The 25,915-nt window shown below is 42.0% G+C and overlaps 1 protein-coding gene across 1 annotated transcript in view; it reads left to right on the top strand.

Moving 5' to 3' along the window:
* The window catches only part of CUX1 (cut like homeobox 1), a 235,660-nt gene that overhangs the window by 12,537 nt on the left and 197,208 nt on the right, over window positions 1-25,915 (top strand). The window contains exon 3 of the mRNA XM_017742968.1: window positions 22,978-23,088. Coding sequence (XP_017598457.1) covers window positions 22,978-23,088 — 111 coding nt within the window. The remainder of the gene's footprint in view (window positions 1-22,977; window positions 23,089-25,915) is intronic.

Genomic DNA, 25,915 nt, shown 5'->3' with positions numbered 1-25,915 from the left:
TTCACTATGCATTGAATATATCCAATCTGATGTTGATGATGGTAGTTACTGGGGATAATGATGCAGCAAAAGGATTCACTCAGATTTTTAATTTAGGAAGCAGAATGCTGATTTTTTTAATAAACTTGGCCAGCAAACAGAAACCCAAGATGATGGCAGTCTTGGATGTCACTTTAGTCTTCTATCTGCTTTCCCAGGGATCAGTAAGTGTACTTGGAGATTTAAGTGGTTTGGTCAGCATTACTTTTTTCAGCCTTTATATTTCCATAGTAGTTCATAAACCTGCAAATAATGGTCTGCTCTGAGCTGAGCCAAAAATGAGTAATTTCCTTTTTTCTCCACAGTACCTCAGAACTAGTCCGTAAGATTCTCCCCAATGGAAGAATGAGACATGTAATATACTGGAACCAGGGCTCATAAGGGAACCAAAATTAAATTAAAATAATCCTAAGAATTCTGTTGGGGTTTTTTTTCTGCATGTGCAGAGTAGTCCCTTCATCCTTCATCTTCCCAACTGCCATTTTAATAAGCTTTTAGGTGTTTATTAGAAAATGTGCCATTAACTTGCATCTGTGCCACTCCAGGAAATTGGCTGTTATCATCTGTTTTCTTCCCAAAATATTGGCTATTCCCTGTATGAGACTTTACCCCCTTAAATACAGTATTAAATATGGTGTTGATGCAGGCAGAGTCATCTTGTGCCTGTTCTGTTTTCCTGCTGTTGCTGCAAACAAATGTGAAGAATCTTTCCAAAAAGAAAAATCCTCAAGGATCCTTCATTAGATGTACTCCTGGGAATTGGTAATAGATACTTGAATATCATTCATTTTAGGAGCAGGATTTTGATGCCTATTAAAATCAAGGTGCACGCTAAATATTTACTCTGTTTGTTTGGAAATGTGGTTTCCTTTTAACACAGCTTCTCTTGCAGAGGAAATGCACAACTCACCAGAGCACTGGGCGGTGCTTCACAGGGTTATCAGGGTTTCCACTGAATTGGAACCTTAATTTCCCAATTCCCAAATGATGCCTTGCAGGCCCTTGGCTGGCCTTGTGCAGGAGCAGATGGTACAGCAAGAAGAGCTCGCAAGTTCTGGGGGCCAAGGCTTGCAGCAAGCAGGGAGAAAAAAAAAAAAAAAAAAAAGGAAATGTTAATTTAGGAACTCAAAAAATCCCCTGATAAAGAGAAGGGAGAAATGCCAAAGGGAAGAAACAATAGGGTTGCTCTAAAAGTGGTGTTCTAAGCTCAAACCTAAGACTGAAGCTGTCCTGGTCTCATCTGTGCAAGGTCTATAAAATCCGATTACTCTGATATGTGGAATTTAAATAACTAGAAACTTTATGTCTAGTCTTGTCTTGCTTTTAGCTTTCTTTACAGTGGGAAAAAGTGTCCAAGTCAGTGATAAGGAACCATTTTATTTGGGGAGGAGTTTGAAACACCACCCAAGGATGATGTCATTCCTGACACTATTCATATCCTGATTGGAAATCTGCGATGGTGAAAGAAAGAAGTGTGTATTAGGAATGCTGTATCATTATAAACCTATTAGGCATTGTTTTAGATGTTCTAAAACAAGTCTTGGCATATAGAGCAGCTTACTGGGTTTAGAGGAGATTGATCTACTTTTTAACTGCAAAAAAAAAAAAATCATTACTCAGAGCATCTGGTAAAGTGATAGCACACGGATTTTAGGCTACAGTGCTTTTTTTTTTTTTAATGTGTTTAAAATGGAAAAGGTACCGAGGTCTTTGCAGGTAAAATCCAACACCATACTTTAAAACATTAAAGGAGAAAAGACTTGGAAGCATCTGAAAAGGAAGTGGATTGTTAGAGTTGCTTGAGAATTTCTTTTGCTGTCTGTTTAGGTAATCATAATTAAAAAATGCCTGAATGATCTTAATAACACATGATTCAACTGACAAGCACTAATTGCTCTCTATCAGGCCAAGAGAAGATGAATGTTGTCAAGAAAACCACAAGTCAGACAAGCTGATTCTCTTCTAGTCTGACACCATGTTCCCATGTACAAACCAGTTTTTACTGGAGTCTTTCCAACATCAAAAGAAAATCCTTGCCTTCCCATTAATTTTCGTTGCTGGCAGGCTCGAGCTGTTTGTGACGAGTTACTTTCGTTACTATTGCTGGGCTGCTCATGCACAGGGTTGTGCAAAGGCAAAAATGTAAACAGGTTTCTCAACTTCTCCTTATCTTTGTAGTTAAATTGAGCACATTCTTACTCTGAAATATAAAGCATTGGGGATAAAAAAACCTTTTTTTAATTGTCACAGCAATCCTTTTCTTTTTTTTCTTTGCCCTGCAATGTGCAGTGCACTGGGCCAAGTAGGATAGCATTATTTTTCTTCAGAGATCTTCTTTTTTTAAGACAACCTATGCAAATGCAATGAAAAATCCCAGTTTTGTATAGCAGATGCTATCTGGCAGGATTTCCTGCAAGGTGATGTGTATCTAGTGCCATTTCTTGTCTTTTGTTTTAAAGATGCCTTTTTTGTCTGTGCTCTAGTCAAATTAAAAACTTGTCCTTTGTTGCTGGACTTTACTGTATTTCTTGATTTAGATACAAGCAGGAGGAGATATTCCACATTGTTTCATACTTTCCATTTATATTTGGACATGGGTTGCTCCATGGTGTTGTAAGGGTCTGGGTCACTTGGGCAACCATCTACCCAGATAAATCTAATGACCTTTCTTGTAAACAGGGTTTAGCCTGCATTGAGCTAAGTAAATTCTGACTTAGTTACTCCAGTGTTAATTACGAAGGGAGATCATGTTATGTTTTAATGTAAGTTTGAGACTCTTACAAAAAATAAAAACCAAGAAACCCTGGGATCTCTCTGTAAACAGAATATCTCCTTTAACCAGATATTTTAAGTTGGATCATTAAACTTCTCCCCAGAGCTCAGTAGTGCCAATTCATCTTTAATTAGTTTTTCTGAGGAAGAGGGATATTGATGTGGTTGTGAATGCACCCTGCTCTCTGGAAGGACTTTAACTCAATCCACTTTATGGTTTTATGGAGAAGACGGAAAGCAGCTCCTTAAAACTTCACTGTAATTCTCAACCTTCAGTTCTGAAACAGCACTGTCAGTTATCAATCTTTGTAATACTTCCCTGCCATATTTGATGACTGTTTTAACTGTTTGGTGGCCACCTTTAGCATGTCTGTAGACAGGGTATCTTAAAAGGACTTTGTGCAAGTTGAGACTTGGAATTCTCACTCAAATTTGGCACTTAAGACAGAGTCCGCTGTGAGCATCTTGGTGCTGAGTTGAACCAGCGTGGCAGTGAACTCCCTTTTCCTTACCAGATTTCTCTGCTGGTAACAAAAACCCCCTTGCTGGAGGGGAACGTTGAAGTGCAGAGGGAAGGATGGGTGAAGAACATGTGAAGGGAGCACTGAGCATTCCTGACTTGTTTTCCAGCAAGTCCCAGTCCTTCCTATTTACAGGGTCACCCTTACAGATAATGTTCCCCCGTGCTTGGCTCACTGACAGTAGAAATAAGTAAATAAATCAGAGAAGAGAGGCAAGACCATGAACTGACAGTGGGTTGATTTGTCATTTCAAATCTCCCAAAAACAAAAAAGTACCTGTGTTTCTGTGTCAAAACTATTATCAAATCTATCTGAAATTATAATAATCTCTGACAGTTTAACAACATCACGGGTTATAAAAAGCATCACGATAAGTTCCTTTTCTCAGTTTTTGTGTGTGATGGGGGAGCAACAAATTCCCTTTTTCCTCAAATGGTGCTTAGTGCTGGTGCTGCACAGCCAGGGATGAGGGGACGTTTTCAAACTGGAGGGCAGAGCCCTGTGCTGTCAGCTGGAGTTGAGATCCTTTTGGGGCAGCAACAGGAGAGGATTTGTTTGTTCCTACTTCAGAATTTTCTGCAGAAAATAATGAGAACCCTAGAGTCTGTCCTGAAATGAAAAAATCCTTTGCTTCTGTAGAAAAGTGAACAACTATTTAAAAAAGGAAAAGGGGGGAGGAAGAGGGATTAACATGGAGGCTATAACTGTGTTACCCTAAAAGCACCAGCCAGTCATGGGGTATTCTGAAAATGGCCGTGATCAAATCTAGTTTAATTCTTTCACAGTGGGTTAGATATGATAATTCTAGCATTTATTTGAGTAAAATATATTTCAAATAAAATTGCTCTGGCGCATTCTGCTGTACAGAATAGAGCAGTGTTGGGGTATCTGTAGTATCAGAGTTCTGACATTTTGTGATGGTATTTTTTTTTGCAGTGGATTATATAAGAAATAATTTGGGAGTTTATTCATTGACTCTCTAGAGCAAGGCATCTCCTTTGATATTTGTCCCAAAGGCAGGTATCAAGCTGCTCTTCAGGAGCAGATGTCCCCACTGGGCTCTGGTGGGCTGAGCAGTGCTTGTCCCCAGTCACCGCCGCGGGCGTGTAGAGGCTGCTGGCAGCTCTGGGATGTGCCAGTGACACGGTGTCCCTGCACTGGGGCTGCTGCTCTGTCCCCCTGCCCAGGACAGCTCCAGAGGGCCACAGCAGCCCTGCAGGTGCTGAGGTGTCAGTGTCTGCCTTGAGTGCATCATCTGTGTGTGATGAGCGTGTTCTTTGGCACGACTCCGGCAGCCGAGGAGGAGCATGCCAAGGAGTGATAAGCAGTGCCATCTAGGGTTGAGCCTGGCCAGGATCTCATCCTCAGAGCCCTGGCTGAGCACTCAGCTGCAGCCCAGCGCTGGAAGGGTTCCAGGGGCAGAGTGTGTCATTACTCACACAGAAATATGGTTTTCTTTAGATGATAATAGGTATTTTAAAAGTACTGAACAGCACGGCCTGACTCTTAGCAAGAACTTTTAATCCTCATGTTATATCCAAAATACATACCTGTGCCAGGGAGACTTAAGGTTGTTTTTACTGGGTCTGTGATGTTACGTGAAGTCTGGGGTGTTCCGTGGTGTGTAGGGAGGGGATGAAGCATTTGGGCTGTTATTTAGAACCTTCTGGCTGCCTCATGTGGGAGAACTTCTGCTTGAGGAAGTTACTGCATATGTTTGAAGAGGAATAATGGAGTTTGATCATATGGTTGAGCAGACCTACCCACGCCAGATGAGTTGCCCAGAAGTCACTGGGTATCCTGTCTGGGTCTTGATGGCACTGCAAACCTTATCTTTTTCGGAGTTGGGATTGGAATTAAAAATTTCATCTTTTCCATGGGGCAACATGTTTGAAGTTCTGAGCAGCAGTCCTCTGACAGCACATTCATGTTTATGCCATGCATCTCCATTCCTTCTGCTTTACGGCTGAGGCATTCCTTAGGGGCAAAGACTGGAGAAAAGAACTGACCCAGAAGGAAAAAAAATTTGTTTTACAGATTTCTCTGAGGTTTGTGTGTAGCTTTGGGGGAACTCGTTAAACTTGACAGCAGATGCTCTGGTCTTGTCAGCACCATCCAGAAAGGCCCTGTGGTTTCGGCTTTGGATTGCAGTTTTCCACAAACACCCACATTATTTTAGGGTAAGGAACTGAAGAAGGTGCCAATGTTGAAGTTCTGTCCTATCCTTCTGCACCCAAACTGCCCAGTCTGGGGCCCACACTGCAGTTATGGGGCTTGCTGGGGACACTTAAGCACAGCCTTTGCACTAAGCCATGGCGAGCAAACCAAGCCCCAGCCCTGGGTCCCTCTAATCCCCCGTCTGTCCCTGTGCCCTTGGCACACACAAAGTGCTGCCTTTCTTCAGGCAAACTCAGGAGCCAGTTCCCAGCTGCTGGGGGTGCCTGTGGGCAGGGTTAGGTTTGCATTTATTTTCGCCAGTGTTTAAGTTCAAATGACTAACTTACTACAGCAAAATCATACTTTAGTGGACAGAAACAACTTACTTCCCAAACTGCTGAGCAGTCTGTGCCACCTTCTGTTGCCAAATTATAGCAGGATGTACAATGATCTGTGGATTTCATTTTTTTCTTCAACTGGGGGGTTTTCCTGGGTGAAAAACCCTCCCTATGGTGAAGGAATGTAGTGAGTTTATGTGAGGAGAGGGGCTGGAGGAATGGAGCCACATCTGTCAACTGCAGCTTGTGCTCAGCAATTCTTGTGAATTCTGTGGGCTTGAAGGGCCCCTTCTGACCCATGTACCCAACCTTTGCTCAACTTTCAGTTCATCTTGAAAATTATTCATTTTCCAAGGAATTCACTTGCCTTTTGGTTGTGTGCTTTAGCCAGGGGGGTTGACAGTAAGCTCAAGCTGCTTAAAAGGTAGTTATTTTAGAGATGCCCTCCACCCCACCCCAAAGCAGCAAGCGTGGTTTGCCTTGGCATTTCAGATCCCTGCTTCTTCCTGTTGGAATTTCTCTATTTGCTAGCTTCAGGCTTGCTGATTTCCTTATTTATTTAAATTTTTTTAACCCTTCATTTTTGTTTTCCTCTGAAAAGAACTGGTATAAACTTCTCTGTGTTCTTTCTTGGCTCTCCTGATCAAATGACTAAAGGCTGGAGTGGGAAGAATGTCTGGCCTTCAAGTCTGTGATCTGCTGATTCATAGATAAATATCCTATAAAATACATAGTTGAGCTGCTCTGAGTTTAGGGCTGAATATTCTTTCATGATCTGCTTGGGAAAGCAGCCACAACTTGACTCAGACTTTCCAGTTCAGTATGTCTTGGTTCCAGTATGATTAAGTTCATCAGCCTGACTTAAAGTGAAGTCCTGGTTCTTGCTCCTGTGTGCTGAACTCATCCAAGTGCTCTTACACTGTTTGGAGAGCCAGGTGAGCCAGCCTTGATATCCCCCTTGCAAAGCTGCATCATTGTAGGCCTCAAATAGAAATATTTGTGATCCTGGAGCATTTGAAACTCATCCTTGCAGGGGCCCAACTAAATAAATTAGGCCTGGATTGAAAGTATTAAAAAGAAAAATCTATTTATCAAACTGTGTAAGAGTATGGGCAGAGAAAAGGCCAAAAGCTCTTCCCCCCTTTTTTTCCCTGCCCTGAAAAGGGAAGTTCAGAGAGGAACTGGTCTGTGTAAGTGTTTAGTTTTCTGTGGTGAAGAAAATAAATGTTTTTGTAAAATTTGCACTTGTGGGGAAAGAGGGAAAAGGGAATAATGAAGATGAGTGCTGAACACATTGAAAACGTAGTCCCTACGTGGTTTTCTGTGGAAAAAAAATAATTATGTAGCAAAATAAATTATGTACAGTCTGAGAAGCACTTGTTTTCTTTCTTGATCTTGTTAAAGCATTTCTTAACACAATGGCTTTTTTTCTCAAGTATTAGCATTAATTACTGAAAATGTTAATAGGTTTTGTGGATTGTACAAGTGGGAAGACTAGAAACAACCTGATATTTCAAAAGAAAATAATATTCCATCCTCTAGATTCAAAGATAATTCAGGAAAGTAATAAAAGCTTGTGAAATCATACGGAAGAAAGCTTTATGTCACTTCGCTCCTTCATCAGATAGAAAGCAAATACCTCATTTCATTGGCCAAAACTCTGTGTCTTGGAAATGACCCTGCAGTTTTTTATTTTGCAAGTCCCTGACTTTCATACATTTCAGTGGTCTCTTCCTTTCCCCTCCTGGAGCAGAAATCTCACACCCTGCAAGTCTCAGGGCGTTCTGGCATTCGGGGCTGCTGCTTCCTGCAGTCAGCATGCACCAACCATCACTCTGTAAATCACACACTGCAGGGCTTCATTAAAAATTTGGAGAACCATCTTATGACTGGGCTGATGATCTCATTTTATCCATACATGGTACTTATTAAATAAATACCTTTGAAGCAGAGGAAACCGTCTGGGAACCGACTTGTGTTTCTTGCTCTGCTCTGTTATCTTAATTTGATTGGTAGGACAGAAGTCCTGAAAATATTTTCTAAGGGAAATATACATTGGAAATAAAGCTGTGGTATTCTTAGCTCTCTTTGCAAACTTCCTACTTTTTTTTTTTTTACTTTTTTTTCCCCCTCTTGTGACTTTGCTGTTCTTCAGTTGCTTTAACTTTGTATTTGCCCTGATTTCCCCCGAGGGGAGGATTCAGTGGAGTCCTGAGCACGTTTCAGACCTGACTCCAAGGCAACAGGAGGTTTTCCAAGAACTAATTCTGGCTGTTTCTATGAGAATCCTTGTCAGCACATTTTTTGCTGTAATGAAACGGTGAATAAACCCGAGTATTTTTGGTAACAGTGGTACACCACACCTCTAGGAGCCTGTCCTTTGAGGATGGGTACGCTTGGAGACTCGGGAATTGCACATCTAGTGCATGTTTGTGCTTCAGTTATGAGGAAGTGTTTGTGCCAACAGGCTGGGACAGAAGCTCTCGGGAGTGAGCTCTTACTGTTTCACCAGGAAAAATGCTCAGCCTCTCACCTTCTGTGGCTATTAACTGGTTAGCTGGAAGTCAGAGCAGTGAAACCTGGCTGAGGGCGTCATCTCCTTCGGTTTGGTCTCCTTTGGAGGCATCCAAAGGAAAGATCCTGCCATTGGGAGGAATCTCCAGCATGATGCTTGATTTCCTGCCTGAGAAGGGCCTGTCACCCATCCTGTGTCTTTGTCCTAGCAGACCATTGGGGCTCCCTACAGATGGAGTTCCCTCATCATGACCTCTCAGTGCTGTACCAACTTTGCAATGAAAATGCCCCTTCTGAGCATCCCAAAGAATGATTCTGGCGGTTCCTCCCTAATTCAGACCCTCCCAATTCGGACTGTGTCACTCTTTGCTTTAGCAGAGTGTTGCCTGCAGTATGCCATGAGCTCTTAGTTGCCAGGCCTTGTAGAAGGCTCCTGTGTTAGCAAAGTCAACAAATGCTTTGCAAGAGGACGTAGCTATTCACCTGAGCCTTAATTTTTACATATTGGTGTTACCTCTGCAAAGCCAGCCTCTGTATTTGATAGAGGGAGCAGCAGCTGGAAAACTCCTGATGAAGAGAAGGAGGAACCAACCACCCAGCATTTAGCCCAGCATTGCTGCACATTGTGTTCTGGACTTCCCAAATTGGATTGAACGTTTTGATTGAAAAGATTGTCAGCACTATGCAAATGAGAGGGAGAAGTGAAAGTGCATCTCGTGCAAGTAATTCCTATGTAGATAATTTGCCATAAAAATTTATATTGCAGTCCTTAAAACCTTCAGAGATTTATTCTGTCTAGGGAAAGGTGATTTATATGGTATTAAAACACTTTTTATGTTCCAGTCCTTTAGATTTAATGTTTATTGCCTATAAAAATGAAATCTTCCTGTGGATATTTAAAAGTTTTGGTACTGTGTGAAATATATATTCAGCTTAGAATCTGAAATGCTTTAGAGATGCAGTAAATAAGTGATGGAGTGTTACCTCAGGTTCACCAGCCTCGGCAGTCCAGCCTTACTCCAGGGCTGAATCCATTATGTAGGTGGCATTCTGCTTACCTTAGACATATGGTAAAGGAGAGCATGTAATGACAGAAGTAATGTGTAATTTTGTCATTCTGTTTTGGCTGAGTATTTAGGGCACTTTGTATATTTGGTTTTTTTGACGGATGTGTGTAGTCAGTATTAAAATGCAGCAGCAGCTTTATTCCTTACCCACAAAGGGCTGGATTAAAGCACAACATTAAGGCACACTGCAGGAGTGTCAAAAGAAGGAAAAGCATTCTGCATCATTTCTCTAAATATCTCCTACCTATGGTAATGGGGGAGCAGGGCAGGCAGTGCAGAGCTGCTGCAGTCCCTGTGGATAGATGGGCAAGGAGGAGTCTATTTCTCATCTAATTGTTGGTGATTTTTGCTCTCCCTATTACTGCTTGGGCAGACACAGAAGAAACTGTACTGCTTTGAAAGCATAATTCCCAACCTCACCGTGTAGGTCCCTCTCCCCTTTTATCAAGGACAATTTTCTAGAGCATAATCTAACTGTCAAGAAATGTATCAAATACAAAGCATGAAGGATAGAGCAGCAGATCAAGTGAGGCTTTACACAAAAATAGGAAAGTGTGTGTAGGAGGTTGTTTTGCCTTGTAGCTTCTGTAATGGTGGTGCCCTGAAGAAGTAACTGAGGTAACACGCTTTGCTTCTTCCCAAACATTTCCCAGCGTTTCAGGGTCCATCCCACAGCAAACCTGTGCCAGTTCAGCCCTAAACAGTGTCCTGCTGAGTGCTGAGGGAGATCGAGGAAAGGCTGTCGAGTCCTCTGGGGATTTTTCATCTGCAGCTGCAGGTGGATGGCTGCACATGGAGCACAAAGATTAAAGACTGATTTACAGTCAGGTAACTCATACACCCAGAGATGATGTGCGGAATAGCGCTGAGGGCTCACCAGCAGTGCTTCCTTTGCAGGGGTACATCAAACAGCAGCCAGCAATCCCTTCCCAAACTGCTGTTTTCTAGCTGGAATTTAACATTCCTGTGGCTGCCTGGCCAGATTCCCCTGGAGCCCCAAGCCCTGGTCCCCAGCGTTCTCACACCTCTGCCTCCTCCCCATGTGGGAGGAGATGGGATGCAACTGGGATGTCGCAACGCCAGGCCGCCAAGGGGATGGCACCAGTTCAAGAGGAACTCTGGTGAAACTTCCCAGGGCTGTAACTGTCTGTGCCCTGGCACGTGAAAGCCAAGGCAGCATTGGAGTAGCAGTAAAAGTTAGGGATGTAAATGCAGCACTTGATGCTCCATGTTCAGCAAAGGTGTTTTGTTTGGTGTTTAGAGGCGAAGCCAACTAGGTATCCTCAGGCCTGAGTGGGTAAGGCAGCTCTCAGACTGGGACAGACAACAAAACACACCAAAGAAGTATCAGAATAAAACCTTTATTTAAAAAATATACAAACAACCAAACTCCCACCAAAACTTAACACGCCCCTCCACTCCATTTTTATTCTGGTCTGCAGAAGAGCTTTGGGAAGCCAGGATTGTATTCTAAATGTGTTTTTCTGGGTGTTGTGAAAGAAGTGCTTATAGGGTTGAGAAATATGATTTTGCTAAGTTTAAGAGAAAAATAGTAGCTGAAAAAGTACTCAGGCATTAGCTGGTGGTTGGTGGTCTTGGCTCCCTCATTGTCCAGGTTTACATCCCTAATGTGAGGTGACCACTGCATTTCAGGCTTTCTCTTCCCCCAGTGCTGGTTCTGTGCATCCAGAGAATTTTCTGCAAGGTGTACTTAGTGATCTGCCTTGGATGCCTGTCCATAATGCAAAAATTAAACTCACACGTTTTTTGAGTACTGAAATCTGAAAAGCCTTAAGAGGTTTTAGGCTCTCTGGGATGCTGCTGTTGGAGCAGATGTCTACACATGTCTTTGTGTAGAAAAAAAATTACTGTTTTAGTTAGATTATCCTTTGTACCTATCACCCAAATACACTGCCAAAACCCAGCTCTGGTGGTCTGATAATTCCATGGTTTTGTGGAGTTTCATATTTGTTCACTTGCTGCTTCTGCAATAAGCTTAGTAGCTACATGTACACTCAGAAATGAGTTATCTTTTAAATACGTACATGTTCTTTAGCTACATCTTTTTTTCCTCTTTTCCTAATCATGAAGGATCTAAACTGAGCAAGAAAGAAAATCAGTTTCAAAGTGAAACCTCTATTGTTTGATATAATGTGCAGCATGTTGTGTCATCTCAAAAAAGGCATTTTTGGATCAGTTTCATACTGTCAGGCCTGGGGCTTTATAGTGTTCCATCGGTTTTCTCAGCAGAAGTGTTTGCTGGCATTTGGATGAGGGTGTCCAACCTCTTGTCTGCATGTATGAAAGCTAAAATTTGGCTTCTCTTCAAGAGTGTCTAGATAAAGGATGGAGATACTGGAGGCAGTGATTCTGAGAGAGTAGCTCAGAGGTAATCCAGCTATTTATTTGTGGTTTGCTGAAAAAGCACATGGGGATGGAGAATGGCAACAGCAATTTCAGGATGTTCACTAAAAACCTACAGTTTGTTGCTCTAGTCACCAAATTCAATGCTGGTTTGGGGTCAAAAATGTGTTTCTCATTAAATACGTAATATAGATAGGAAATTGTTCATGAGGACCTGACTTTTGTTCCTGAAGGGCTTAGATAATCACAGAATCATAGAACAATTTGGGTTAGAAGGGACCTTGAAGATCATCTACTTGGTTTCAGCCACAGCAAAAGAGAGGGGAGGTATTTCCATTTTATCAGAAAGTGATGCTCTTTATTTCAGTTTTTGTACAGGAGAGAGAGATGTGTGTATATTTATATATACGGACTGAAAATCACTGGATGAGAGAGTGCCTGGAAAAGGCACAAATATAAATGATTTCTTGGTAACGAGATCACTTGTGTCCCTGGTACATCCTCTACCTCCCCAAATTGTCGGGAAGCAAAAATTACTGTATTGGAGATAACTGTATTTGTAGTTTCTTTCTGAGTGTGGGGAGGGAGTGAAGTAATCTGTTCCATCAGCTTGTAAAACTGAGCTAATTAACAGACAATCAGCACTGATTGAGACAGCTGCATTCTTTACTGCGGGATTGTAAACACAGAGTCTTCACAGAATTGTTTTTACTGCCCTAAAGTGCAAGAAATTGAAATTGTATTTGATAGCCAAAATTAAGGACTTTTTAGTGCCAGTGTATCATAGCGAGGTTGACAGTGCCACTGCAGCTAAATCTGTTGTTTTCATTCTAGGGTGATTTGTTACAGTGAATAGTGGCGGAATTCTGTAAATTATCAACAAAGATTTTTTAAAAAATGTGTTTTAGCTGTCCTGTCTACCTTAGTTGTGATCATGGAGCAAGTAGATACTGGCCGTCCATGGCTTGGTGCTCATCCTGGGAGGCATCTACTGATTGGAAATGCCAGATTTGCAGTGTTTAACAACTATTTTATGAATGCTTTCCTTAATACATCACTTCTGGAAGGTCTTTAAATAATTCCTGATGTACAGTTTTAGGGTATGCTATTAGAAATGCTGGTTTAAAAACAGTCAGTCCATGTTAAAAATACAGAGAATAGTCCTTGTGGCTCTGAACCAGCACCATTATTAGCATAAAGCATGTTAGTTTTTGTTAAATGCAGTTCTGGCTGCTGTCAGCTCCAATCCGGCCTCCTTGTGACTGTACATCAGCTAATTTTACTTCATGAGTCAATTCTGCTATTTTCCTTTTCATGTCACAGAAAATGAGCTTAACTAAGTACTGCAATATGTTGTTGGGAAACACCTAGAAAAGGCATTCTGCATTCCACCGCCTCTGCCTCTTGATTTCAGTTCAGCGTGAAGTGTGGTTGGTGTTTATTTATGCTGGACTGTAATCATCCAGATTAAACATAAAAACCTGTAAAAAAATCTCTGAAAGGCTTCAAAATCTGGTCTTCTCTTTAATTGTCCAAAATATGTCATGTTTGCTGTTGGCATTGAACACCAGATAGACATTTTGCATCGTGTGTTGTCACGCCAAACTGAGTCACTGTTTGGGATTTAGATCAGAAAGGATACTAAGATGCCTAAATGGGACTTTTTAGTAGTAGGAAAAGCCTAAATAAAGAAATGGTTGCTTTCTTGTTTCCTATTTATATCTATCATTTTTAGAAAACATCCACCAGTTGCATTCACAGGCAACTTCTCAAAAAAAAAGCTGTATTTTTCCCATCATGGGAAACTGCCTAAACCTTACAGCAATGCCCAGAAAGTCAACAAACTCAGACCAAGGGAGGAAGCATGTTAGTCAGGAGTCAAGGACCGTTCCCTGGAAACCCTCTGCCAAATACTCTTCCTGCTTAAATTGTTTATCAAACAGCAATTTCATTTGCCAGTAATTTTCTTCTGATCTTGTTTTTGTTACTACTGATTTCTTAACACAAGTTCCCCATCCAGCTTCCTCCTTGTCCCTGTCCTGTGCCCACTGCTCTGTGGAGCTGTCAAGCAGCTCTTCCACAGGCAGGAAAAGCCACCAGTGAAGGAGCAAATCAGAATTTAAATGTGTCTCTGGATCAGCAGTAAAAGGGGAGGTGAAACTGGGCCTGCTAGAAGGGGGGCACTGGACAGCGTTTCCATTATATATTTTATAGGTTTTTCCCTAGTGTACATGCCTGTGGTTGAGGATTTTAAACTTACAACAACAAAAAATTCCAAGTTCTGCCTAGCCCCATCTTTCCAAACCATATTTGTCATGGTAGGATAGTTTATTCATTCATTATCCCATTTCTGCAATGCCCAAAAACATGAGAAGGGAGCAAAACACGAGGTGATTAGTTCAAGTCCATGGTAATTTTTTCCCATCCCTTAAGGAATTACTTTGTTGAAATGTGGTTTTAAAAGTATTTTTAGGTTGCTTTTTCAGTGTGTATTTATACTTTTGTTGGTAAATATTTTATATCCCAATGTTAGGAAACAGCTGAAGTAGCTTTGAGATTGGAAATTGCATTTGTAGACTGAAGGATTATTAAGTGGTGGCTGGGATGGACTCAGTCTGTAATGGTTAACCTTGTTAAAAACTAAAATTAACAACACATTTCATCAAAGAAGAATTGTGAATTTTTGTTCTAGAAGACAGTGTAGTTGGGAGTTGGGCGAAGTTGACTAAAAGCTGAGCAACGAGTTTGTTTTCACTTAGAATAAAACCAAAAAAGCTTGAGTTTATTTTTTTTTTCAAACAGCAGGTTCCCAGAACTCACACTGAAACACGCCTGTGTGTGTACATATATTATTGATTTATTGGTGGCAACCTGTATAGCAAGTTATAAATCCTGGTCTGTGTTACAGGACGTGTCTCGCTTTAAGCCTGGTCATGCTTCATTTACCAGCACAGCTTAGGCTGGAAAGGGGAGTAACTCAATACTTTAAATGATGTAACAGAGCTTAGTTAAAGAGTTGAACTTTCTGATATTTAAACCACTCTTTTAAGACTACGTTTTACTTTGATCTGTGGTCAAAAGAATTATTTAATGTAGCTCATGAATCTGATCTTCCTTGGAAGTAAGACATTTGCTGAAGGTGTGTTATTACAAAATGGCAGCATAATCCTCTTCCACCTGAGCTGCTTTTGGGCTTCAGACAAATGGCAGGAGCAGTGCATTCAGTAGTTTGTAATTATTCATCAGTTAATTGCCTTTTATTTTATATGTTTTTCCAACTTAAGGGCTAAAACTCATTTTAAAATTGTCTACCAAAATGTGTTTTGTGTATCATGGGCCCTGTGCTTCTCCTGTCTGGAACCTCCTGGTTTGCTGGGATCAGAAACACCATGAACATGTTTTATGGATCATGGATGCTGTGTATCTCCTGGCTCCCAGTTTGCTGGGATCAGAGACATGGTTAAGCTCTTGGTTTTCCCTCAGTGTCCTTCTCTATTCCCTGTCACCCGTGTGTGTGGAGGGCTGAGGAGGGGACAGGGGACATTCCTCCTGCCCCGAGCAGCCGTGACAGAAGCGGAGGGGATGGGCAGGGCAGCCTGGCCCTGGTGGGACCCAGCGTGCCATGATCTCCACAGAGTGGGTTTTATGTTCTCTGTGGCCACTTCAGCCATGGGGTAATTGGCTGCTGTGGTGTGGTCAGAGCTATGGTCAGTACGGCTGCTGGCCTTGTGGTTTGGTCAGCCTTGATCAACCAGCGAGATAGGAGGTCAAGCAGATGGACTTTACACTGGGTCTTGCCCAGGCAAGGGCTGTGCAAGCAGCAGTGGGTTTCCTTTGGTTTCCCATAATTTATTTTATTTGGCAGAAGAAGATGCAGTTTGAATCCCCACCACCCTGTAGCTGGCCTGAAAGTCACATACACTAAGCTGAGGCATTTTTTTGTTTCTTTCACCGTGATTAACTAGTTCATATGTGATGAACTTAAATTTATCTGTAGAAAGCCAGCACAGGGCAGTTGAGCAGGTGTTCACAGGGTGTTACTGTGATTTTACTCCATGGCCAGTGGATGGTGGGTGAGCAGATTGCTCCAAGTTAGAGCAGCATTCGCTGCTTCCCACTGTCCCCTTGCTATATCCATCTGAAATCCTACCTTCTGGGAAGACTCACTGCAGCAACACTTAAATTAACTCATTACTTTTTAGCTTTTTCTGTTGTAGCTATTAAAGCAACCGGTTTGAACTTTTGCTTTTAAGTGGAAGAGTGTGAAAATGATGGTGTGGGAAGTGGGTGAAGCTGTAGGCAGTTCCCCAGCGGGACGGGAGCTGCAGCCGGCTGGCTGTGGATGTGCTGTGCTTGCAAAACCAAGGGAGCCCTCTCCCCAGCAAACACTCACTTTTTAGCAAATTTATGTCCTTTCAAAGTGTGATGAACTGCAATGCAAAATCAAGCAGAGTGTTAAGTAACTGGTGGAGTGGGTTTGCTGACAGTTTCTCTGCCGTATATTGAGCCCAAACTGCGGGTCTTTGGGTGAGGTAATGGAAGCTGGTGGTTTCACACTGTGGAGCTTCTGTGGGAGAGCAGCTTGGGAGAAGGCTGGGAAAGGAGCAGGCTGGGAGATGCAGAGAGAAGGGAGTGCTGCTGGGTCTGGTAAAATCCACCCTCCAGCTGGTTTTTAGCTTGCCCAATGCTTGAGGTGAATGGTGCTGCTGTAGGGGTGAGGTGAGGGTGGACCTGGTGGGAACAAAGGGATTAGTGATGGTGTGGGGTAGAAACTGAGGAACAGGAGGAGGAGAGAAGCTTTGGGGTGAAGATTGAGGGTGCTGTGAATGAAGCCTGAGCATCATTTCTGGAGAGAAGTCAGAGCACATCACCCACGTGGTGCCACTGTCAGCAGGGCTGGAGACCCTCGGGCCTGGGACTTGTGCAGTCATTCTGCACCTCGGTTTGAGGAGGATGGAAAGGGAGTAAATAATGCTGGAAGAAGAAAAACTGCCTTTTGAAACAAATAGGCAATGTTTCATTGTTTTCTTGAGTGAGAGAAAAACCTTGTTCAGTACAGACCTTTGGCATTGGATGGTCTCCAGTTCTTTGCATTTTCTAAAAAGTTTTTAAATCAAGGTGTAGAAGAAAAGACAGGAGTAATCATCTTGGCTCTGGCTCTGCCAGGCTTTTTCCCTTGCAGTGCATTTGTTGCTGGCATTGGTATGGCGTTGGTGGTTGCTTTCTGCTGATAGTAGCTCCTTTTGAAAAGCCAGTGCTACCTTTCCCCTCTTGCAAGATGGTTTGATAGGTTTGGCCTACATTTGTGGCACTGGCTGGTGTTGTTGTGAGCAGACACAGCCACAACTCCTTTTTTTTTTACATTTTCCTTTTGAGTTTTTATTTAGTAGCCTGCTAATTAGAATAATTTTATTGATGGCTCCATTGGCACCTCTGTTCTTGCTCTCTTTGTTCTATGCAGTGGCCACCACACACGTTGACTCCCTGTCCCAAAAGCATTGCACAGAGCGCTAAATTTGTTCCAGTTAAAGCTTGTTTAAAAGCTTACTTGGAGTCAAATTACTTCAGTATGCGGAAATAAAATGCGTTTATTGAAATTTTCTAACTAATTCTGTGTGTGAAAGGTACTTGCATCAGTTTGCCGAGTGGCAAAATGCTTCTTAAGAAATGTTTTCATGCTTGTGGGTTTTTACTATTTTTTTTCTTCCTCTGGGAGTGTAAATTACAGGTATTCTGGTCTTCGTTATTTGTTCAGCAGTCACTGTTGAATTGTAAGATGGGATCGTGGTTCTTGAGATGTTGTGCTCTTTTTGGATTGTCTGGTCTTTCCTTTTGCTTGTTTTAGAAAGGGGCTTTACAGCAAAGCTGACACGAACTCTGCTCACAGAATCCTTACGATGTTTTACCTTTCTACACACTTTCATCTTAGAACTGGGGCTGGCCTTTTACAGTCAAAACAGACATTAATAAAAATTCCCAGTGTCAGCCCCGTGGTTTCTCCCCCAGTCATAATCTAGAGCGTTATCAGGTGAACATGGCTCTGTTTTTCCAGAGGAGCACACCAAGCTTTCAAAGCAGTTTATAATTTCTGAAATATTTCTGAAATACTTATATAATCGGTACGCTGGCTGCTGAACAGGTGAAAATGATGAGGTTTTGAGATTGAAGGGTGGATTGCCTCATGGAGCAGTTAGGGAAATGTAAAATTTCCCCAAGACAAGTAGGCTGTGTGTGTGCGGAGTTGTGCCAGACGCTTCTGCACTGGTGTCATCCTGGCACTGGGAAATTTTCCTTTAATAGGAAATTAAAAATTGCAAAAAGCTACATTGAGAGCTTTGATAGATCTGACAAATGCAATCCTGTGAGAGGATGAAAACAGAAATGAGACTTCTGAAAACTCCTTTCAGTAGCAGATTATCAGTAGACTGGGGATCTGATTGAACTGGTGATAAAGGGAAATACCTTAAATACACAGAAACAGGATTTCGGGGGAAGTGGTTAATGCTGCATTTACTGGTAGAAAATTCCTAATCTACATGAAGTTGTGGTTTGTGTCGGTCCTTGTAATAAGTAAAATGAGGTTTACGGTGAATCACAGAATCATTAAGGTTGGAGAAGACCTCTGAGATCATCAAGGCCAAGCTGTGACTGATCTCCACCTTGACAACTAAGCCAGAGCACTGAGTGCCACGTCCAGTTGTTTCTCGAACCCTTCCAGGGATGGGGACTCCACCACCTCCCTGGGCAGCCCATTCCAATGGTTGACCACCTTTTCCACGAAAAAATTCTTCCTGCTGCCCTGTTAATCTCTGCAGTCACACTTAAGGCTTCCAAAGGCACAGCCTAGGCTTTGCATCCATGTCTAGAAGCCTACCAGGAAATAATCTTTAAGTTTGTCTTAAAGTTGTGATATATGTTTCTTGCTCCAGTGTAGGAGTTTTATGGTAAATGCAGCAAGGATTAAACATTTAGATGTGGGAGAATTACAATAGTTTGGGATACGGTCACAGTACTTGCAGATAGTTATTACAAGTTTTTGTAACTTCTTCCATGTGAGCCATGGGAATACTGGTTCGAAGCAGAGACTGAGGACTAGTTATGGTTGTTGGAGCAGCTTTTGGGGGAATTGGGATGCTGAAGTGTGGTGGTTTCTTTGGTTGTGAAATGCCCATGGCAGGGCAGTGGCCAGTAACTGTTAGACATGGGCAAGGGAACAGAAACTTCATAAATATCCAAGAAAGTTCAATTTCTTTCTGAAACTATTTTCGTAAGTGAGTAATTTTTAGGACTCAACTTTGAGAGCAGCCACCCAGCAGCTCCCAGGTCTCAGGAATGGAAGGGCTGACTTGAATCTTCTTGTTGTGGAAAGGGAAGGACTTGTTGTGCTGAGCTGGTCAGTGGTGCAGACCTGCTGCCGGGTGATTATCAAGGAATGCATCTGGTAGGCAAAGACATGTCAGCCGTAAAGGAAAACAACCTTGAAACTCGCCTGCAGTGAGCCCGGAGTTTCGTAATTACTTGGGGTCAACCTAGTTGCAGGCTGGTGCCAAAAAGGGGGATTCCACAGCCCCCTCACTCCAGCTGTGTTTTCCCACTCCCTGTTGTAATGGTGCAATTCCTTGTGGGCACAGCTGGGCCCTGAACAGGGAGCTGATTCAATGCAGCAGAAATTAAGAGGGGAAGGATGGGATGTTTTCAGCAGGCTGGCTCTGCTCTGGTGGATCTCATGCAGCCATGTCACCATGGGGTGACAGAGACAGGATGAACAGAGAGTCTAACAGGGTTTGGAAGTACCTGAGTTACGAGAACATAAATTCACTCCAAGGTGATTGTTGTTACACTGGATAGTGGATTGACCCTCCTAGTTTTAGATTTTTTATTTCTATACTGACTAAAAGAAAGCCTTTAATGTTTGTTTTCTGGGGACTGCTTCTAATGACTCCCACACTTAGGAGCACAAGACTTTCTTGTCTCCTCTCCTCCCACTGCCTTCCTCCCACCCCCAGTAAATTTGTTGAAATGGGTCAAAGTAGAAACCCTGGAGAGAGTTCTTTAGTTATCTCTGAACTGCCCTAAATCAATGGGACTTGGGGGCAGGGGGAGGGATAATGGTCTTATTTGTTCTCTCCCAAGATGTGCTCCAAGCAGTGACTCCCTTTCTGCAGGGGTGATTGAATGGTGGCTATTTTGGGCCAGAAAGTTCATTAGCCAGTATTGAATCAGTGGAACTAAAGCTTCCAGGCTTTGAATCCTTTCCACAGCCAGGTCACCGCTGCAATACCTTTGAGCCCTGGTTTTTGTTTGCTTTTCCTTGGAACCCTTTTGATTTCAAAGGTGTGAAGGATGATACTGAGACATGGGCTCCTATTTTTGACTCTCCAAGACACTTCTCTCTGTGCAGAATTACATCTCCTTTTACTTGTTACCTACTTAGAGGGTGATTGCAAAGCTTGGGAAGGTGTTTACCTCTGAGTGTTACACAGTACTCAGGTTTGAAATGTTGAAGTTACTACTATTTACTCCTTAAAATGAGCTTGCTTGCAGAAATAATGCATTGGCCACATTGATTTTTTTAAACAAATTGGGCTATCTCATGAGATTAAATCACAGAAGTATGAAAAATCTGCCATTGGTGCTTCTGGGTTGTAATCCTGTATCTATTATTATGTTTAAATAAATGAAACTTGCATTGTACACAGTTCAAATCAAGTAAGGAAGAAAAGATTAGCGATTTTCCAAACAGTTTTGATTTGGGTCTTATTAACTATGACATGGCTTGCAGATTTAATATCTTATTTTGTATCAAATCATGGGGTTAGATCATGGGGTTCCTCAGCTGGAATTGCATCTTACACTCTCAGTTGCTCATCAGTGCAATATCTGGAGCTCGTGGGCTCCAGCCCCCAGAGTCAGACAGCTCGGTGCAGTGGTGTGCTGGCAGTTCTCCTTGGCAACGTCCGCGCCTGATATGTCACAGAAGGAAATGTTTTGTGGTGAGGAATTATCAGACCTGTCCCAAAAGGAATTCAGAAAGTAATGGGAAGGCGCCCGGCATAAGCGCGCCGTGGCACCAGTATGAATCAAGCAGTGAGGGTGAGAAAGTTCTTTGTCATTTGCTACCTGACTCTTCATTGTAGCACAAAATATGAAATTTTACTTATTTTTTTAATCAGTTCTTTTTCTTTCTTGTCTCTAAACTTGCAGGCACAGGTCTTTAAAAGTCTTTCTTTTCCATAGGTCAGGTTCCTTGCTAGCGCTCGCTATCGGAAACCAAAGCACTTGGTTCTTTGCTTGACTGAAATTCCCTCTTACTTCATGATTTGTGTTTTCTTTGCTTGGCTCTAAATGTGTGCTTCCTTTTTAAATATAGTTTTCCAAGTTTCTGGCCGTACCAGATTGTTTATATTTTTTAAAAGCCTTCTGCTTAGCCGTTATATTGCTCTTTATAGTTCTGCTTAACCACATTGGTTTCTGTTGCTCTTTTTTCTTGCATAAACTTAGCTGGGATGAATTTCAAATGTGGTTTATCCAACTGTTAAGTATTTCCCACTTTTCTGCAATAGATTTCACATATGTTACAGAATTCCAAACCAAGATCTGGTGGACATATTCCTGTTTCTTTACTCAAAGTCAGATATAGAAGGATTTTTAAGCATTTCAGTGACAATATTTAGGTCACCGGATCCAGCACACTGCTTGGCTTCACATCCATTTGTCATATTGAGCTGGTTTCTAAGGATTAGTATAACTATGGTCCATATATTTATTAAAAAAGAAAGAAAAAGAATCTTAGTTTTATGTTAATAAACCTAAAGGGGGAAAAAATATTGGTCCTCTTGAGTTGGGAACTGCAGAAGGCTTTTTATTTTCCCTCCAGAGGTCAAACTGTGGAGTTACCTAAGACTCATGTCCATCCTTCCAGGATTTACCCATTCAAAAATATATCTAAAATGAAGAATTAGGCTTTTTCAGAGTATTTAGACAGTAGTGTCTGTATCTATTGTCAAGTCAGCAACTTGACCTCCTATTTGGGGTCTGGTATTAGACCTGACAGGAGGTCCCAGGCTTGTGCTTTTGGTCCCTTAGAGGTGGTTGAGTTATGAACAAATTCCAGAAGCGTGGCAAATTTCTGGTGGAGAATACTGGGAGTTTTGCAGGCAGGTTGGAGGCACGTTGGCAGAGGGATGAGTTGAAGGTAGTCTTGTTCTAGCATATCATTCTTCCTTTTCATGAACTTTTCGTAGAGCCAGGTTTTTCTCCTTTTGAATTAATCAGAGGCTAAAACAGTGCCAAATTCCTTTTATGAATTCTTGGTTCTCCCAGTGACTTGGGGAACGATGTCTGTATCTGAATGGATGGGTTTGCCTTTATTTCTTCATGTTCTGTGGAAATGCTGCAGCAGAGGCATAAACTGACACAGAAGATTGAATATTGTTGGTTTAGGCACTGATAAGTGACCCGTTCAGTCTGTTATGGTGACATTTGGAAGCACAGCACTGAGTGCAGGAACTGGGATGGGGATAACACACTTGGAAGAAGCTGGGAAACAGTGGGACCTGTGCTTTAGCTCAGTAGAAACTGTTGGAAGATACTCTGGCGTTCATCAGGTGCTTAAAAAAAGATATGTTTTGGAGAGGAAATGGAGATAGCTGCTAATAACATTGGAGGAATAGATTCCAATAATAGGAAAAGATAATTTTGTATTCAAATAAGGCAAGACTTAAATGGAAAAGAGCACTGCACTGGAAGTATGGAGTTATATACAGCATGTCATAGGAAATTAAGAGTGACTGAAGCATAACCAGTCTAGATTCAAGTATAAGATTAACCAATATTTGAATTAATAAATTTTTTAACAGGATAACTCAAAAGGGGGAAAACCAATATCTTTAAAAAGCAGGCAGGTGAAAATAAACCTGGTTTGAATATGTCCAGTATCTGTAATCTTGACTGGATTAGGGAATTTATTAGGAGGTGTGTCCTGTGTGCCACTGCTGCTGTCCTGTGTAACGCTGGGGTGGAGCCATGAATAGTTTTGAGAAAAATGGTGATGTTTTGGTTGCTTGGTGCTTTGTTCTGTGCTGCTCAATATTCCCAATAACATGATGTATGGGGTTTGTTTTTTTTTTATTTCTGTGACAGAGCTCTGACTGTATTTCCTTTTCTTTTTTTTTTTTTTTGGTTTATGTTTCTTTTTCTTAACAGAGAGAGCTCGATACCACAGCAACGATATTGGCGAACCGGCAAGATGAAAGTGAGCAGTCCAGGAAAAAACTTATTGAGCAAAGTCGTGAGTTCAAGAAAAACACTCCAGAGGTAAGGAGAAAAGCTATCCCAGTCTCTCCTGTAGATAGTCTTAGGCATGTGGAAGTGATGATTTCTTCTTAATGGTTTATTTCTATAATTTTTTGTATGTATTGCCAGGTCCTTATCTATACCTGCTTATCTCTGATGTTTTTCTCATCAGGAAGCTTTTGCATTCTGTAAATACTGAAATACAGATTGATGTTTTTAGAGGAAGCATCAACAGCGGCCTTGAAACAGGCTTGCTCTAAATGATATGATAATGTTAAACCTGGAGAATTGCAAAAAAACTCCTTTGCCAATCCAAACTCTCCGAGCACTTGGATGTAGAAAATGACATTTCACTGCCTAAATAAATCTATATCAAGGGCATAACTTCAAAGATGCTCATTTTTCCATCAAAAATCAAATTAAGTTTTGCTGTTGATTTCACTGGAAACACAAGGTCAGGGCTGAGCCAAACTCCCCTGGGAGAATGTGCATGGAGCAGCTGTGGGGTAAAACTTGCAGGGACCAATGGGCAAAGCTGGGAAAGGTGAATATTTTGTGTGAGAAGCTGGGAGTGTTTAAACTCTTCCTGTGAGCTTGTGCAGTGTGTCTGTGCACAGGCATGTGCAGTTACCTCAATCCCACAGATAATCCCACTTTGTTGCCTCCTGAAAGCAGAGCAGTGCTTAGGGCTGGCTGGCTCCTCTGTTTGTTTTGTGGATTTGGGTATTTTTTCCCTGCTGATTGCCAGCAATCTGTTCATCCAGGAATGTTGTGGCGTTTCAAAGCCAGTTCCAGATAACTGATACGCCAGTACCAGCTCCTTCCAAGCCTCTTCCTGGGAGGGAAGCAGCAGGCAGCTCTCCTAACCTTTATTGCTGCTTCTCCAGTAGCAGATGCTGCTCTGCTTCCTGTGGGTGCAGAGGGAGGGATGCTGACCCAGAGAGGGGAAAGGTAATGCGGGAGCAGGAGTGACTCGTGGGGGAGAGGCAGTGTTTTTTAACCAGTGCCCTGAGGAGACAGAAATCAATTCTTTTTGAAGAAAAAGTAGAATTTGGGGACTGTGGCTTTGAAGGAACAGGGCTTTTTAAAAGGAGTAAAAGAATTTGAAGAGTGAGTTCAGGAGCTGTGAGAGGGAGAGTTGATGCACTTTGCAAACTGTTAGGAAGACAAGGAGGAAGGAGAGAAGTGAAAGAATGTGGAGGGTATAGGAAATTGTGCAGAATCCAGAAAATACGTGGAATTCTGGGGCCACATTTGCAATTGTTTGCTAGAAGCTCAAGTTCATACTACAAAACCTAACTTGTTTCCTGCTGCCTTCCTTTTTTTCCTATAAGGAAAATGACAAATTCTTCAGAATGTGGCTGTAGCTGCCAGCTCCCATCTGATGGCATGTTGCAGATTTCAGGAGATTTCTTTAAGCCAGTTTTATTTTTGTGGAGCAGAAGGGGAGCAACAAACAAAAAACCCCAAGACACTACACTTTTAAAGTGCATTGGGAGAGCACCTTGGTAACTCAGTGGGAGAGGAATGTACAGAGGCAAATAGATCCTCTTGTACAGAGAGATAGAGTGGGAAATGATATACAGTTAGTCCTTCCAGTAAGGAGGATACAGAATTTAAATCATTTGATGGGAAGGTTTTAAATATTAGTTTACAAAATACAATTCTGTAGCCTCTATTCTCTTCTAGAATATGTGGGTTTTATTTATTCAGGGACTGCATTCAAAATAACACTCTGAACATCCCCAGTGTTTGAGGAAATTGGGGTCTGTGCTAGATTCTACATCCTCTTTTGTCCAAGGACCCCTGTGGAACCACACTCATTTATAAGCTTGCATGGATTTTTTAGGTTCTTTCTTTGTCTGCCTTCTCTGCTGTGGTTCTCTTCTGCAGCTTTGTTTCTGAAGAGCAACTTCTTCTTTCTCTGAGAGAGAAAGGCTGAAAATGGGATCAAAGGATTAGAAGAAAGTATCTGAACTGAAGGAATGGGCAGCTGTAGCCAACTTGAGATGCAGTTTTTGCCCCAGGAGCATGGAGGGAGCTCAGATGTGGAAGCTCTGTCCTGTCCAAGGGATTTGGTGTGGTAGATGTGGGTGTCCAGCTATCCCTGCTGGAAAACTGCACTGGATTTCCTCCTCACGCAGAATTTAAAGCTTGTGCATTGTGTGTTCACCTTCAGTTGTTTTTTGCACTCCCAAAAAGCAAGGAGGTCTATGAACATTTCTCAAAACTTCACAGTTTTGGGAGACAGCTGGAAATTAGAAGTCAGGATGAGTAACTGCAGCTTTGTCCAGAAGCCTCCCCAGAATGGGAAACATCCTTGGGATGGACAGGGAATGCACAGGGAGCCACTGGCATCTTGAAACCGATACATTTATGTTCCTAAAACATCCACTGTGCTCTTTTTCATAACAAAAGAGTTCTGTGGTAGAAAACCAGCTTGGATGCACAATGTTCTTCAGATAGATAAATAACCCAGTGTACAGCTCAATTCAGATTTCCACGATGAAGTAACAACTTTCTTGGCATTAAAAAAAGAAACAAACCCACAAAGATGGAATTGTTAAATGTAACAATCTGTTTCAGAATTGTACTTTCCATTTTGTGTTTCACCCTGCCTGCATCCCTGTTGGTGCAGCCCTGGTTTAGGCTGTGCCAGCATCTCTTTTCCTCTGTCCTTGCCAGTCCCACCATAAATCAGGAGACAAGTGTGGATTGCCTTGACTTTCCTACTCATTGCTGCCTCTAGACTTTCTGTAATATCTGCTTGAAAGTTATCTCCTGTGCAGCAGAAAAGGATTCAAACAATTACTAAAAAAGTTGAAGATACTTCTGTTTCTTTTTACTT

The sequence above is a fragment of the Corvus brachyrhynchos genome, unplaced genomic scaffold (genome assembly GCF_000691975.1).
Source record: "Corvus brachyrhynchos isolate BGI_N302 unplaced genomic scaffold, ASM69197v1 scaffold99, whole genome shotgun sequence".
Taxonomy (NCBI): Eukaryota; Metazoa; Chordata; class Aves; order Passeriformes; family Corvidae; genus Corvus; species Corvus brachyrhynchos.
The sequence above is the reverse complement of the archived record's forward strand: the minus strand, read 5'-3'. Positions and strand labels throughout refer to the sequence as shown.